The following is a 17,630-nucleotide window of genomic DNA, read 5'->3' as shown; positions in this document are numbered from 1 at the left end:
CACATCACGCCTAGGAATCTTGCCGTCCCACGTGAACGTTGGATATTTTCATCATGCAGTGCGACCTTTCGTTCCAAGGCCACTTCAGTGGCGTAATTGTTTGACGATCAGGTATGTCGGTGGTATATGATAAAATTCGACCATGTGCCAAAAATACTCTGAGCAGCACAGCGCTGATGATTGCCGCGCGACTGACTTCAAGTGGACCAATTGCTGTGGTCCCCATGAACGGTTGTCGAAAGACTGCCCGAGACGCAAGACAGAGCTTAAAGTCCTCAAACAAATGGAGAGACACAACTCCGTGCACAGACAGGCCACCGCCAAAGTGCAGTGGCATTGTGCCCACCGGTGTCAACATATCTAAGGCCTGGAACTTTCCCCTGAGAAGTGTTCACTGGTTGCTTTTACTCGCAAAGTGATGGCCCCGCATGTTTTGCGGATTAATGACCAAAATGTGCCGTACAGACGAACGCACCGATTTCTTGGCGTCATCATTGATGGAGACTTACCTTGGAGCCCTCACGCCACGTACATGACAAAGCGTTTGGCCGCCATTGCGGACCTTCTCGCGTTTCTCGGCGGGAAGACCTGGGAGGCAACAGTTACCATTGTAGTGGGGAAGAGAGTCCGCAGCCATTGAGTGAGGATGACGAAGCCCAGCCGCCCGGAGAGCGCGAGACAGTGACCGACGCTCTTGGACCAAGGCTGTTGTTACGTATAGTCCCTGCTTGTAAATAAACCCCCTTACAGTTTGGTGGAGGTGCTGGGTATCTCCTAGTCTCCCAACCTGGAACTACGTAGCCGTACCCTGCCTCCAGCGCCAGCGATGGCTGAAGAAACCACCACCCAAGGTCCTTCTCAGACTCAACCCACCGTCTGTCCCGGCGTGCTGCCTCAGCGTCACCCGCCGATATTCAGCGGGACTGACGACCAAGACGTCGATGACTGGTTGGCAACTTACCAGAGGGTGAGCGCAGTCAACAAATGGGACGATGCGACTAGGCTGACCAATGTCATATTTTACTTGACTGGCATAGCCAGTCTCTGGTTCCGCAATCACGAAGCGGAGATTCATACTGGGCCTCGTTCAAGACCACTTTTTCGGAAATCTTCGGCCGCCCCGCAGTACGCAAGCTCCGCGCAGAACAGCGACTTCGTGAACGCGCTCAACAACCCGGTGAGAACTTCACCAGTTATATTGAAGACGTCGTCGACTTGTGTAAGCGTATCAACCCGTCGATGCACGAGTCGGATAAGATCAAGCAAATCCTGAAAGGAATTGCCGATGACGCATTTCAAATGTTATTGGCCAAAGACCCCCAAACCGTCGCCGATGTTGTCAGCTTGTGCCAGAGTTTCGACGAATTGCGCAAGCAACGCGCCCAAACTCGACGCCCTCTGGAACAGACCGACTCGATCGCGGCCTTGACTCTGGGTGACCAGAATGCACTGTTGATTCAGATAAAGCAGTTCGTGCGTGAGGAGGTCGCCAGACAACTCTCTATTTTATCGAGCACGCCCGAGCCAGCACAGGCACAACATCTGGCCCCAGTCATACGCCAAGCTATCCAGGAAGAGGTCACTGACGCTTTGCCTTTCGCTCGTCCGCTACCTCCGGAGCCTGCGCCCTTGTCGTATGCGCAAGTCGTCGCTGCCGGGCCGCCTCGTCAACCGACCTATTCTTCCGCGTCGGCACCCGTTCGGCCCCCACCAGTTCCGTTCAGCCGACCAGTCCCCACAAATCCATGGCGCACTGCGGACAATCGCCCTATCTGTTATTCTTGCGGCTATGCAGGTCATGCGGCGCGCTTCTGTCGCCGTCGCCCTCCTGTTCCAATAGATGTCATGCGACCGTCTGCTTACGATCCTCGGCGCTTTGACGGCACAGCGCGGCTACAACAATCCTCTTCGCCCGAGCGCATGCCCTCAGCTACCCACCGATCTCCATCCCCCCGACGTCGCTCTCTGTCACCTATGCGCCGTCGACCCTGCCCTTCTGACGCGGAAAACTAAACGTCGCAGTTCCCGAGGCACGAACTGCGTCGTCGTCGAAAAATTCAAGTCCTCGAATTTCTCCAGCGAACCTCATTGACGTTATTGTGGATGGTTTTCGTACCCTTGCGCTTGTAGACACTGGTGCTGCCGTTTCAGTGATTGAAGTAAAACTTTGCCGCTTGCTTCGGAAGGTTACGACGACGTCAACCGGATTATCCCTCCGTACCGCGACCGCACACCATATTCAGCCGTTAGCCGCCTGCACAGCCCGCGTCATAATTCAAGATGTTGTTTATCCCATTGAGTTTCTTGTGCTACCAGCCTGTTCGCATGATGTCATCCTTGGTTGGGATTTTCTTTCTCGCCATCATGCTGTTATTGACTGTGCTCGTGCCGAGGTGGCGTTCCCTTTGTTGTGTTCCGCATCGTCTGCACCTACAATGGAAAAGTTGTTTGTCGCTGAGGATACGAACATACCACCCAGTAGTACAGTCCTTGTCCCCGTGTCCTGTGCCGCTGTTCGTGAGTCTGCAGTTCTCTTTTCACCCTCCGAGACCGTTCAACACCGCAGGAATCTCACGTTGCCTTTTGCCGTTCTCGACATGAACAACGGTGCCGCATCCTTATTTGTTACGAATCCGTTGCCGGTTCCCTCAACCTTACTCCGTGGAGAGTGTATCGGCACAATTCAGGCGTTCGACGTATCCTCTATCTTCTGCCTTGACGACGTGGACAACTTCCACCTTAGTGCCTTGACGCCTTCTGCTAGTACGCCTGATCGACCGCCTTTAAGTATGTTCGGCTCCGCCATCGACGACGGACTTGCAGAGGTGCACCGCGCGAAACTTCTTGCACTCCTCAACCAGTTTCGAGGCTCGTTTGATTGCCAGAAGACGTCATTAGGCCGCACGCATACTGTTCTCCATCCGATTGACACCGGCTCACAAGCGCCTCTGCGCCAGCGCCCTTACCGCGTATCCCCTGCTGAGCGTCATGTGATCGCCGAACAAGTCTACGACATGCTTCAGAGCGGCATCATTCAGCCGTCCTGCAGCCCCTGGTCGTCGCCTGTTGTTCTTGTGAAGAAAAAAGATGGCTCAATCCGCTTCTGCGTCGACTACCGCCGATTGAACAAAGTTACGCGAAAAGATGTGTATCCCCTGCCACGCATCGATGATGCCCTCTACTGCTTGCAAGGAGCCGAATTCTTTTCATCACTAGACTTACGGTCCGGTTATTGGCAGGTCCCTATGGCACCATCCGATCGCCCGAAAACTGCCTTCGTAACTCCCGATGGGCTGTACGAATTCAATGTTATGCCCTTCGGCCTATGTAATGCCCCAGCTACATTTGAAAGGATGATGGACAGTGTCTTGCGTGGGTTGAAATGGAAGACGTGCCTGTGCTACCTGGACGACGTCGTAGTTTTCTCCCCTGATTTCGACAGTCACCTCCGTCGACTTCACGAGGTCCTGAGCTGTTTGACGCGCGCAGGCCTTCAGCTTAACATCAAGAAGTGCCGATTCGGAGCTCGCAAACTCACCATCCTGGGCCACGTAGTCTCTAAGGACGGCGTCCTTCCCGATCCGCAGAAACTTCGTGCTGTTGCTGAATTCCGAAGCCTACCACCGTGAAAGCGCTTCGCAGCTTCCTTGGTCTATGCTCATACTTTCGCCGCTCTGTGCAGAACTTTGCTTCTATAATAGCACCACTGACGAAGCTGCTCACCGGCGATAGCTATCTGTCTGGTTGGTCGCCGGCGTGTGATGAGGCTTTCGCAACATTACGCCGTCTCTTGACTTCACCGCCCATCCTACGTCACTTCGACGCTGCCGCTCCGACCGAGTTACACACGGATGCTAGTGGGATCGGCCTTGGCGCTGTCCTTGCCCAACGTAAGCCGGGTTTCTCCGAGTACGTTGTTGCCTATGCGAGTCGTGCCCTTATCAAGGCAGAGCGCAAGTACTCGGTTACCGAGAAGGAATGTTTGGCAATTGTTTGGGCGCTGCAGAAATTTCGCCCTTACTTGTATGGCAATTCGTTTGATGTCGTCACCAATCATCATTCGCTCTGTTGGCTGGCTTCACTGAAGGATCCGTCGGGTCAACTTGGACGTTGGGCGCTTCGTTTGCAAGAATTCGATATTCGCGTTCTTTACCGCTCCAGACGCAAGCACGCCGACGCCGACGCACTTTCCCGCTCGCCGGTGTCTTCTGACGTTGCGCCTGTTTCCCTTTCCGCAACTTCCTTCGCCAGCATCAATATCACTGACATGCCTTCCGAACAGCGCAAGGATCCCTGGATCGCCTCGCTGATCGACGTTCTCTCTATGCCTTCGACGACACCAGCCCCACAGCTCCCTCGTGCCCTTCGTCGCCAAGTACCTCATTATGCGCTCCGGGACGACATGTTGTACCGCCGCAACTACCAGCCCGATGGTCGAAAGTGGCTTCTTGTTATACCTCGCCATTTGCGCTCCGATCTGTGCACGGACTTTCACGCAGACCCACAAAACGCGCATGCTGGCGTTTTGGAAACGTATGATAGACTTCGCCAGCGATTCTACTGGCGTGGAATGTACACATACGTCCACAAGTACATTCGTTCCTGCATTGAGTGTCAACGCCGGAAAACAACTTGTCACACACCTGGCCCATTACAACCTTTGCCGTGTCCCGCTCGCCCGTTTGATAGAATCGGCATAGACCTGTACGGACCCCTTCCTTCCACCCCTGCGGGCAGTCGGTGGATTATTGTGGCCGTCGACCATCTTACTCGATATGCCGAAACCGACGCTCTTGCAACAGCTTCAGCTCGCGATGTTGCCTTGTTCGTGTTGCGCCGCTTCGTTCTTTGCCATGGTGCGCCACGCGAGCTGCTTAGTGACCGAGGGCGTGTGTTTCTTTCTCAAGTCATCCAAGAGCTTCTCAGTGAGTGCAATATCATTCATCGCACCACTACAAGTTATCATCCGCAAACTAATGGCTTGACGGAGCGCTTTAACCGAACACTCGGTGATATGCTATCCATGTACATAGCCTCCGACCATTCTAATTGGGACTTGGTGCTTCCTTTTGTGACATATGCATACAACACAGCCACGCAAGCCACCACTGGATTTTCGCCTTTCTTTTTACTATACGGACGTGAGCCATCTTCCACACTGGACACTATACTTCCGTACTGCCCGGATGCATCCGAATACCGCCCAGTCTCAGAACTTGCTCAATGTGCCGTAGAGTGCCGCCAACTCGCACGCTCATTTACATCCGTGAGCCAGGGTCTTCAAAAAGAGCGCCTTGACCCGGCTGAACCTCAATGTTGCAACTATAAAAAGCACTATTTTCGGGATTCCTGCGGTACAGCTGACCTGTACTAGGAAATAATTACGCTAGAAATATCCGCAGACTCCAGAGTGTGCAAGCCCAAGCACTCAGAACTTGTCTTGGTCTCCCAAAAACTATGTCATCGATGGCGACAGTGGCCATTGCCAGAGACTCTCCTAAACAGTCTACATTGCTATAGATGTCCCGAGGCACTTGAGTCGGATTCCCTCACACCATCTTGGTTGCTTGCAGCAAAGAGGCCACATTCAACATTTACCAAAATTGTTGTAAGACATCAGTCTCACTTGCCATCAAAATTCACACCTGCTACATGAGCCCCATTGCGGTGTCTGCACCGGCAGCAAGTACAATTGACAATTCCGGGCATCAAAAAGAAAGCTGGAGCGCCGTTGGAAGCTTTGAAACAAGGAACTTTGGAACACTTTACAGCGTGCACAGATTCCGGCAACATGTCTACACTGATAGTTTGGTAAAACTCAGCGGTTTTGCTGCAGCAGTCCTCATCCCGACAAAGCCTGAAGAAATCAAGCGAAAAACTTCATGTGTTACCCCCTCGACAGGTGCAGAACTTGCGGCACTCCGTGCTGCACTTGATTTCATTAATCAGGAACCACCGCAACAATAGGCAGTCTTTAGTGATTCCAATGCAGCCCTTCGGTGCACACAAAGTCCAATGCGCCACGGATCCAATGAACAACTGACCTCATAGATTCGACAGATATATCATTGAAGCCATGACAAGGGACACAACATAATATTTTAATGGCTTCCAGGACCACGCCGACGAAGCCGCCCGATCTGCACCTGAAAGTGGTCAATGTGTCTTGATTCCGTTTCCGCTAACAGATGCTGCGGCTGCGATTGAGACCCCGTGAATGTACTTTGGCCCTATGGGACTCGAACGTTTGCGTTCGTTGTCTCCGGATATACGGATGGATCTACTGCATGGGTTACCACGACGTGAACAGACCATGCTGTACCCTCTGTGGCTAGCCGTTGCATTTACGAACTCATATAGCTTCCTTATTTGAATGGGCAAGAGCCCCAGGTGCGGCATATGCAGCACCGATGCTCGCAAACATTATCTGTTTCTGCGCGCGATATAGTGCCCAGAGACAAGTGATGTGCAGAGTGCTTGACCAATTTGACAATCGACCACAATCAGAACTAAAAGCTTTGAGTCAGTGCTCCCAAAGAACATCCGCGCTGAAGGCCTTACTCGTGTTACTAAGGTTCCTGCGGTCTACGGGCCGTGACGAAAGACTAAGAACGCCGCCGCCTACCGCTCTATAGTGTAGGACGTTTGTTTATGCTCGTTTCTATCTATCTATCTATCTATCTATCTATCTATCTATCTATCTATCTATCTATCTATCTATCTATCTATCTATCTATCTATCTATCTATCTATCTATCTATCTATCTATCTATCTATCTATCTATCTATCTATCTATCTATCTATCTATCTATCTATCTATCTATCTATCTATCTATCTATCTATCTATCTATCTATCTAGCTATCCCTTCCACTCTCTTTTTATCCCCCTACTCCTTCCCCCGTGCAGGGCGGGCCAACCGGAAGTACTTCTGGTTAACCTCCCTGCCTCTCTACGCATCCTTTCTCGAAGTTTCTGCGAGCCAGAACGCTACTTCTCGCTGTTTTCGCCTGATTTCTCTGTAAATCTCCGGTAGCCGTCATGGATTGTTGCACGGATGCGAGTTGACGTCCCCGCGCCTCTGCTGGGGATGGCGATTTCAGCGGAGGCTGCGTCTATGAAGCGGACCGGCCTTCAGAGCGACACCGACAGCGACGATACCAGCGTCTACTTGCTCAACAGTGATGACTTCTCCGATGACGACTTTCAGCTTGTGAGGAGCCGCAAGGTGAAACAAAGAAACACCAGGGCTTACCCGTCTTAAAGCACGTCGACTGCAGGACCACCTCGGAATAGCGCAGTCAGTACAATTCTATTTATGCCAGAACTCGCTACCGATAACCTGAGGCGACTAAACAGACAGTCTGTTTCGGTGCTTCTGGAAGCGGTGACGCCAAATCAAGTCACGGATGTCAGAGTCAACAGACGAACAAAATGTCTTGGCTATTAACATCGTAGATGAGAGGTCACGGATCACTTTGAGCAAACTTACGGAACTTGGTGGCACGAAGGTCCACTCATACATTCCTCTGGACAGTGATACCACTACTGGTGTCATCAACGACGTTGACGTCTCCATCTCCAGCGCCGACTTGCCGCATTTAAGTAAGACAGCCGTTGATGGCTGCGCCATCACTCATGTGTCTCGACTCGGCACATCCCGCTGTGTGAAGGTGGTTTTCAAGGGCGAATCTCTTCCCTCACACGTCAAGGTGGGCCACTTTAGACACCCCGTGCGTCCATTTATCCAAAGACCACTCCAATGCCGCAACTGCCTGAGGCTGCGACACGTGAGCGCTGTGTGCCAGAACACGAGAGTTTGCTCGCGCTGCGCACAGCCCCACGCTGCAGACTCCTGTGTAGCCACGGTTCTTAAATGCCCCAATTGCATTGGGTCCCATGATGCGACCTCAAAGGACTGCCCTAAAATGAGGAAAGAAAAGGCGGTCTTCAAGCGGATGGCAAGAGACTGTTCGTCTTGTCAGGAAGCTGTTGCGGCCATTAGAAAGCGACGCTACCGACGCCGTCGGACTTCAAAGAACGAAGATTCCTCTATGAAGAGCGTGGCACATCCGGCAACTCCTCCTCCTCTGCCCCCTAGGCCTGGCGGAGTCGAGTCTAACTATGACAAGGTTGTGCCGGAGAACACCAACACTGAAGCCTGGCCCGCGCTACCAAAGCTACAGCCACCGCCACAGCAGAAGCCACAACCGAAGCCACAGCGAATACCCCAGCTGAAGCCACAGCCGAAGCCACGGCCATGGCCACAGCTGACGCCACAGACGATGCCTGTGATGAAAATGATGATTATGTAGTGCTGTTAGATTGGTGATGGACTGTAATGAGGTTTGGGCCCAGGACCACTCACCAAGGAACGCAATCGACCACTCGAGTGCACACAAACACAGAATATATATTAACAGCACAAAACGTACAGACTTCACTATGGACATGTAGTTACGTTATGCTAACGCATGCAGTCCCGAAGCTGCTACTATAGAGTGTCCTGTCATATAATATAATGTCTCTCGCCGTGCGTTCCCTTTGCGTGAAGTCCGTTGACGCGTAGAGGCCGATGTCGGTCCCGAAGGGTCGGCTGACGGCTGGACGACGTCACCATGGGCCTACCCACGGTATCATGGGATCTACAGCTGCAGCAGCGACGGCAGCAGACACAGCCGTGCTGGCCGTGCAACAGCTCTCGCTACTGCTCTCGCCTCCGGCAGCAGGCTGGTCGCGGCAGTGGCCCGGGAAAGCGACCACCTCGCCTGGCTCCCTGGACCGGTTGTTCAGCAGGAACACAGGCCCTTCAGGCTCCCTGGACCGGTTGCCCCGCTCGCCTGGCTCTCTCGAACGGTTGCCCCGCTCGCCTGGCTCTCTGGACCGCGGTTGCCCCGCTCACCTGGCTCCCTGGACCGGTTGCCCAGCAGGAACGCAGGTCACCGGCATCCGAGAACGAGTTACCTCGTTCGCCTGGCTCCCTGGACCGGTTGCCCAGCAGGAACACAGGTCCTTTGCGTCCAAGGACGGCGCAGTGGGCGATCTGGGTTCTCTGGACCGGGCGTCCAGCGAGAACCGGCTGGCCTTCAACGCCGAGCAGCTCAGAACACTTGCACGCACCACGCGCCACGCGCCACACGATCACACCACTTCGTCATCACCCCCGCACGGCGAACACGGCAATGTCTTGTTGTTTTTCGCGCGCTTCCGTCCATATCATGACAACCCCCGGTTTTAAGAAAGTTGTTTACAACTTTTTCTAATGGGGAAGAAGGCGGAAAACAAAGGCCAACGTGTTGCGCGGAGGTACACTTTGACGAGTTCACTACATATACAACTGTTGTTTTAAAAGTAAAATCGGTAATTGTCTTCTTGTCCTTTAGCAATCCAAAGGTTAAAAATTTTAACTCTATGGTAATATACACTTGTTCGTTCAGCGATTTAGATACGGCTCAGGTAATCCGCTCCGATGTTATCCTACTCTTTGTCATGTTCGGTGCTTGTAGAATGGGAGCATTGCCGAGCTTATTCTTGAAAATGCTGAACGCTTGCTGTTGAGCCGGTCCCCACGCGAGACTGTTGTTTGGTCCTTTCCGTGTGAGGTCTGTCAAAGGCTTGGTGATCTCTGTTATGGCAGAGACCTGCTGCCCTTGTAAAGGTTCGCGTTCCTCATATTTCTTGAGCATATTGATGTGGAATATTTTTCTTTTTCCACTTATGTTCAAAACGTAGTCGACCTCATTCTTCCGTTCGGCGACTTCAAATGGACCTTTCCACTGCATTAGTAGTTTGTTGGAATCAGTCGGCAGTAGAATAAGTACTTTATCGCCAACGTTTAACTTGCGAGGACTACTCTTCCAGTCAAAGTAGGTCTTTTGCTTTGCGCGTGCCTTCTCCAACTCGTCATGGGCGAGTTTGCATGTCTCCTCAAGGTGATTTCGAAGATCGACAAGATAGGTGTAGGTTGTACGAGTTTCGCCGTCGATATCCTCATTGGTCCACAGCTCCTTGAGCACCGTCAGTGGTCCTCGTACGTGTCGACCATAAATCAATTGAAAAGGCGAGAAGCCCAGGCTTGATTGCGGCACTTCTCTGTAGGCGAATAGCACTGGAGCAAGGTACCTGTCCCAGGATCGAGGTTTGTCCTGGCACATCTTCTTCAGCATGGTCTTCAGGGTCCCGCTGAACTTCTCCACGAGCCCATTCGCCATGGCATGATAGGGAGTTGTTCGTAGAAACTTGATGGCAAGTAGACGGCCCACCTCTTCCATGAGTTCTGCTGTGAAGCTTGTTCCTTGGTCGCTTACGATCTCTTTGGGTAGACCAATGCGAGAGAAGATCTCAATCATTCCCTCTGCCACGTGCACAGCATCAATTGCAGGGAGAGCAATGGCATCCGCATATCGTGTGGCAAAATCTATGAGAGTGAGAACATAACGGTTGCCACGGTCCGATTTTGGTGAGAAAGGACCGATTAAATCGACCGCAACGCGCTCAAAAGGTGTACGTATGATAGGCATATTGCCCAGAGGCGCAACACCTATTTTGCCTTTTGGTGTTCTTCGCTGGCATTTATCGCAGGATTTGACGAAACTTTTCACGTCGCCATGCAGATCTGGCCAGTAAAATCCGCCAAGACTCGATCTGTCGTGCGCCTAATTCCTTGATGTCCGGCCATAAGACCTTCGTGTGCGACTTCAAGTATAGGTCTTCTAAACATCTTCGGCACGACGAGCTGGTTAAATGTTCTACCGGTAGCAAGACAGTACTGTCGGTAGAGAAGCCCACCTTTTTCAAGGAACGAGTAGCAGTGGCCTTTTGCTGACTTGCACTTTCTGTCGACTTTAGCAAACAGAGATTTCAACGTTTTGTCTTTCTGCTGTTCCTCTGCAAACTGGTCTTTGTTAACGTCACACCACTTTATCTTTGGTGCGCACAATGGAGTCGTCTTATCCTCTTGTGGCTTGACCATGGCGGAAACATAGTGAGGGTGCTCTACAGGTACCAATTGCACACTCGAGTTCAGCGACGCAGTGTCTCTTTGGTCGGCTGTAGCATGCTTCCAGTTAATATCTGGCTCCTGAGGTCCTCTGATACCCGGTAGGTTTCCGAGCACAAGATCGTAAAGTGGCTTGTCCATACATAAGGCTGTGATTTCTCCAGTAAAGTAGGGTGTATTTACGTGGAGTCTGGCTTCTGGCACATCAATTACAGAGCCATCAATAAGCAGGACTCTGCTACTCTTTCCAGTCAAACTCTGATCAGGAACTAAGTCTCTTCGGATAATTGCAGTATTGCTGCCCGTATCACGAAGGACCCTAATTGTTCGACCGAGCACTTGCCCTTCAACTACTGGCATTCCTTCCACCAGAAAAATTGGTTTTCTTTCATCCGGTTTTTTATCAAACGTGTCACGATTTTTACCTTTCTTGTGTTTTCCAGTTGGGTGACACAAAGAAAAATCATCGCGGTTCTCGTTGACCACGCAGGCCGAACTTTTCTCCTTATGCGCCTTCGTGCTCCAGCAGTCGTCGCTCTTGTGACCAACCTTCCCACAGAACTTGCACTTTGTCACTTCTTTAGCTGGGTTGCGACATTCATGAGCTTGATGCCCAAGGCGCTTGCAAATTGGTGGTGGTTTTCTTGGAGCGTCGGTGGGATTCCTAGTGACGTCTATTGCGTCCTCCGGAACCTTCCCGAGATTCGATAAGTTCTGAGCTTCAATGAACCGATCAGCCGCATCAGCTAGCTCTTGGAGTGACTTGCATTCTCGTTCTTTCAGGAATATAGTAAGCTTTGGATGGCAACACCGGATAAACTGTTCGGCGACCATGTGATCTCGAAGGCTGTCGAACGTTCTGGATACGTTAGCCATGTCAATCCAGTGGTCGAAGTACCCTGAAAGCCTAGCAGCTAACTGTCTCCCGGTTTCTCCATCCTCTGCCCTTGCCTTGCGAAATTTCTCCTGATAACCTTGTGCAGTGAATCGAAACCTCTGCAGCAAAGCTTTCTTTACTTTCTCATAGTCTAATGAATCAGCGGCAGTCATTCGGCCAATTACTGTTAGCGCTTCACCACTTAAACACATGCTCACAGCTAATGCCCACTTCTCTTGTGGCCAATCTTGTCCTGTTGCCACGCGCTCGAACCTTTGCAAGTACGCATGCAAATCATCGCGTCGCTCATCGAACAATGGAAGCAACTTTTGCGGGTTGAGAACTGAAGAGGCGGCACTCGGAAGAGACATCGAATCAGTGTTGATTCGTGCGGATTCACTCTGAGCTCCTTCTTGGAGCTTCAATTTGAGCTCAAGAATTTGTCGAGTTCTTTCGTCGGCTTCCTTACTTGCTTCTCTCTCCGCAGCTCGTTCCGCTCTTTGTTTTGCCTGTTCATTCTCAATCCACGTACGCAATTCCACACCGGACAATCCTAGCTGTGATCCAATAGTGGCTAATCTTTCTGTATCCATCGTTTAGTTCTCTGTGAGCGTGCACTCGAGGGAGGATAATTTCCTTCGATGATTTTACGAGCGGTATCCTGGCAAGCTCGCCAGATTGTGATGAAACTGATGATTATGTAGTGCTGTTTGATTGGTGATGGACTATAATGAGGTTTGGGCCCAGGACCACTCACCAAGGAACGCAATCGACCACTCGAGTGCACACAAACACAGAATATATATTAACAGCACAAAACGTACAGACTTCACTATGGACATGTAGTTACGTTATGCTAACGCATGCAGTCCCGAAGCTGCTACTATAGAGTGTCCTGTCATATAATATAATGTCTCTCGCCGTGCGTTCCCTTTGCGTGAAGTCCGTTGACGCGTAGAGGCCGATGTCGGTCCCGAAGGGTCGGCTGACGGCTGGACGACGTCACCATGGGCCTACCCACGGTATCATGGGATCTACAGCTGCAGCAGCGACGGCAGCAGACACAGCCGTGCTGGCCGTGCAACAGCTCTCGCTACTGCTCTCGCCTCCGGCAGCAGGCTGGTCGCGGCAGTGGCCCGGGAAAGCGACCACCTCGCCTGGCTCCCTGGACCGGTTGTTCAGCAGGAACACAGGCCCTTCAGGCTCCCTGGACCGGTTGCCCCGCTCGCCTGGCTCTCTCGAACGGTTGCCCCGCTCGCCTGGCTCTCTGGACCGCGGTTGCCCCGCTCACCTGGCTCCCTGGACCGGTTGCCCAGCAGGAACGCAGGTCACCGGCATCCGAGAACGAGTTACCTCGTTCGCCTGGCTCCCTGGACCGGTTGCCCAGCAGGAACACAGGTCCTTTGCGTCCAAGGACGGCGCAGTGGGCGATCTGGGTTCTCTGGACCGGGCGTCCAGCGAGAACCGGCTGGCCTTCAACGCCGAGCAGCTCAGAACACTTGCACGCACCACGCGCCACGCGCCACACGATCACACCACTTCGTCATCACCCCCGCACGGCGAACACGGCAATGTCTTGTTGTTTTTCGCGCGCTTCCGTCCATATCATGACAATGCCACAGCCGACGCCACAGTTGAAGCCACAGCGGAAGCCACAGCCGGAACCACAACCGATGCCACAGCCGGCACCACAGTCACATCAAAGGATACAGTGCACCGCGGTAGAGTCCACAATGCTGACTCCCGATAAAAGAAGACCGGCAAGTGGTTGTGATGCTTCGGTCCCTTATAAATACCCTTCGTATAGTCTTAACAAGCTGCACACTCCGTCAGCGCGAAGAGCAGTGCAAATACTGGATGCTCTTAATCCAGTGCTTGCAAGTCTCCAGTAAGCCCCATGGCTCACCCACAGCCTCCTATTCACGCAACGACCACTGGCCCTTGGTTCATTTCAGATGTCTTCAACGCACATCACCAGCTATGGGACTTGACTTTGGTGTCATGGTGCTTCGCTGCACACACAATGCTCACTCTCTTCCTCTTTTTATTCCCCCTTTCCCTTACCCCTTGTGTAGGGTAGCAAACCAGACATTCGTCTGGTTGACCTCCCTGCCTTTCCTTTCTTCGCTTTCTCTCTCTCTCTCTCTCTCTCTCTAATTCATGTCGTGTTCTATGTAAGTACGAAGGGACGGCACCTTTTTTCTCTTTATGACGATTCTCAAGGCTGGGCTGCTTTCCCTCGATGGCTTTAATTTCTTTCAAAGTGTTAGCACACATCAATTTTATAACATTATGTGGATAATGAGCTTGTTCGAGCTTGTCGGTCTGATTGTGGAAGCGTAAATATATCAAGTATTCACATGACTTCTTCAATGCAGAACTTGAACCCCGTTTTAACTATTCCTCGTTTTACCAATTCGGAATGACCTGACCACAGTTGAGGATAGGCCTAATCGATTTGGGTCCGTAGTCCAGCAAGCGTGAAGTGATTGAAAGATCAATTTTAGATCAACAAACTGTAACTGGATCTCTTGGGGCAATTCAAAAGAAAAGTTTAACGTCATGCTGTTTTCCTCAAAAACGTTAAAAATGTTTTATTTAAAATTGTTACTTTAAAAATTATTTTAAATGCTTTTTTCATATGCTTTGATTTAAAATGCTTATTTTTGCTCCCTGTCAATAAATCTTTCAGTCGTGAGTAAGCGCCTTGTCCTGTTCTTTCGTGTACTGTCTATCATTTCGCTTAAAGCGTTTGCAGGAAGTACTCACGCGACCGTACATTGAAATGCCTTCAGAATCGGAAAGTAAATTCCAATAATAAATGTCACTACCTCGGTTATCGGCTGCTTTTGCTGGTGGAGAAATCGCCCGATCAGATGCACCGAAAAGCCGAAAGAAGACGCAGAATGCTTGGCGCCAAGAGATTATTTACGCGCCTGAAGGCGTATATTCCTTACAGTGAGGATGCTTAAATACGGCTTGAGGCTTCACTGACAAATTCACTCAGTAGGTGTAGTCTGTAAGGGTAGTACGGAAGCCTATATATAAGTCGACTGGTTATAGGAGCGGCTATTCGACAAGACCGTTGCCGCAATCAGTAGCAGCTGCCAGGGCAAGAGAGGGTGAGGATTCCCAAAGCAAGGTCCACTTTAAACGGTCCCGTCCCTATGACTGTGTGGCGACGGCGTTCTGCTGCTGAGCAAAGTGCTTTCGGTTCAGTCACCGGGTGCGGCTATTTAATTGCATTCCGATGGCGTTGGGATGATGTACAAAGTAGGCTTCTACCAACTGGTTCTAGGTGCACGCTGGAAAAGCCTACCTAACAAAGATTATTCGTAGATCTAAACCGACTCGGTTGCTTTGAAACGTTAGAACTTCTAATTTAATTCTTATTAAAACTGTAAATAAAATATTGCAATTTTTTGAGTGATGTTGGCAGCATTGAGAGCGATAGCAACCTCTCGCGCTGTGCTTCATCTCCTCAGACGGTGTCGTAACTAGGTGTGGAAGCTACGTGTTGGCGGGAAGCAGCACAAAATGGTGCTGGACAGGAGAAACAATGCCCTGACAGCTATTAGTGGTGTGAGAACGCAAGCGTCATGAGCACCGTCAGTGGTATTGCAGGCTTCGCATCTCGACGCTGCACTCAATGGGACCGACGAGCAAACGCCCAATGCAATACCATACCCGTAAATAGCGCTGGCGCCGGCCCCGAATAAGCTCCACCACTTTCAGTTTTAGCCATATTATTGTCTTGAAAGTTTCAGTGATTCAACATGAAGGACTTACTATGTGAACAAAATGTATTGACTCTTTTTAGAGCGCTGCAATCGCCAACATTCTGGTAGATCATAAAACCTGGTCAGAGCAACTTTAGCGCTTGAATGTTATAGCAACCATCCGGCATACCGAAACATCCACACGGACCACCACACCAACGGCGACAACGACGCCATCAGCGAAAAGTCATCTGGAGCATCGATATAATTACTGTTGCAATGAACTGCAAAAGGGCGCTAGAAATTCCATAACATGAACGTTCGGAAGTCCCCGTGTAAGTTTTCGAAAGCTAAGGTGAGAGCATCCGAAAGGGAATTTGCAAATTACAAACTCACCTGCGGTACTTCTGCAGCCATTCCACAAAAGATGTAATCCGGGGCAGGAACAATATTATAGGACCTCACGCCATCACTGTCTGTGGTCGCACAAACTAAGACACATTTGTCTATATTAAATTCTTCGCTATAATTCTGGAAAGAAGATAATGCACAACATACGTACAAACGAAAAACCTTAGTTCTGTGTCCTGTAAAGTTATCTGCACATTGCACTTACTAGGTTCGTGTATGAAATGTGGAAACACCACATTTAGTACAAAGTAAAAGTACGTGTAGTACAAAGTCACTAAAGTAATAACAGTATCATGCGTTATCTAAGTTGTATTATTTTTTATTGACTCTGCATGAAGAGAGAGAGAGAGAGAGAGAAACGTGGTGGGAAAGGCAGGGAGGTTAACCGGAAAAGATTCTGGTTTGCTACCCTGCACTGGGGGAAGGGGAAGGGGAAATGAAAGGCGGAAAGAATAGGGAAGAGAAAAAGCAGTCACAAAAAAAATTTCAAGGAATGAAAAAAAAAGGAAAAGAAAAGGAGGAGGTTGGAAACGTCTGTGAGAACTATAGTCTGTCAGATAGTCCACTCGATCGCAAAAACTTCAAGAGTGCCTTGAATGACTTGTTGTGTGACGACTGTATAGGCCGGCGTTCCAGGACTGTCTGCTCCGAAAGCGAAAAATTCCACGAGCCATTTCCTTGCCGTCGCTCGCCACGGTAACCGGCTCACTGGAGCGGGGTGCTATTAGCAAGGAGTCATTTTAAGGAGGAGGAGGTTGATTAAAAGAAGGAAGGAAATGTAGGGAGGTGAACCAGACTCTGCATGAAGGGATCTCATTAGGGTAACCTAAACTTAAAAAAATGATTCTTACCGCTACAAATTCTACATTTGTAGCCTCCATATATTGGTTCTTACAGTACTTTGAAGCATCCTCCAATGGTTTTCGTAAATCAGTTTCCGTGAGAAGAGGCATCTTTCGTGATTCAGAGTCCAATAAACATCGTCCCCGTTCACTCCTGCAACAGCAGTGATTTCTTTCAATTACCACTACCGAAACTTTAAATGTTGAATTGCGCTAACATTAAAAAATAAAGAACTATTTAATTTGTGAATAAACATGCTGGGGTTGATAAGAGCTGCCGAAACAATGAAAGTAATCCCCCAAACTGTGCGGTTATTATTGCCTTAACAATATCAAAGCTGATAGCAAACGGTGCGAAGTGAAGTAAGATGTAGGTAAGCGTTGTGACACCTTCGTGGGTTAGAAAAAGAAAGCGTTTCTGGATTCACACCGACATGAATAGTAGACGGATTATCGCGGTGGAGGTCAGTGGAAAGTTCCGCGAGTGAAAAGCTGGCACTGGCGTCACAACTTTTCTTTAAGTAAGCGAAAACAGGCTGCCTCATGAAGTGCTGGTACTCGCGACTAAAATTCGTCATTAGAACTGAGCAAGCCATTTGGTCAGTTGAAGAAGGCTGCCGGTGACGTAGATTTGACGAGACAGAAGGATAGACACATTGATTTGAAAAATTCCACGAGCCATTTCCTTGCCGTCGCTCGCCACGGTAACCGGCTCACTGGAGCGGGGTGCTATTAGCAAGGAGTCATTTTAAGGAGGAGGAGGTTGATGAAAAGAAGGAAGG

At 50.4% G+C, this 17,630-nt stretch overlaps 1 protein-coding gene across 6 annotated transcripts in view; it reads right to left on the bottom strand.

The window, feature by feature from the left end:
- LOC125939991 (zinc metalloproteinase-disintegrin-like atragin) overlaps positions 1–17,630 on the bottom strand; it is a 178,911-nt gene that overhangs the window by 3,628 nt on the left and 157,653 nt on the right. For all 6 annotated transcript variants that reach the window (XM_049655608.1, XM_049655606.1, XM_049655605.1 and 3 more), the window contains 2 exons: positions 16,858–17,002; positions 15,992–16,126 (listed from right to left, as the gene is read on the bottom strand). In XM_049655608.1, coding sequence (XP_049511565.1) covers positions 15,992–16,126; positions 16,858–17,002 — 280 coding nt within the window. The remainder of the gene's footprint in view (positions 1–15,991; positions 16,127–16,857; positions 17,003–17,630) is intronic.

The sequence above is a fragment of the Dermacentor silvarum genome, chromosome 9 (assembly GCF_013339745.2).
Source record: "Dermacentor silvarum isolate Dsil-2018 chromosome 9, BIME_Dsil_1.4, whole genome shotgun sequence".
In the NCBI taxonomy this organism is placed as follows: domain Eukaryota; kingdom Metazoa; phylum Arthropoda; class Arachnida; order Ixodida; family Ixodidae; genus Dermacentor; species Dermacentor silvarum.
This window is presented reverse-complemented; position numbering and strand designations above follow the sequence as displayed.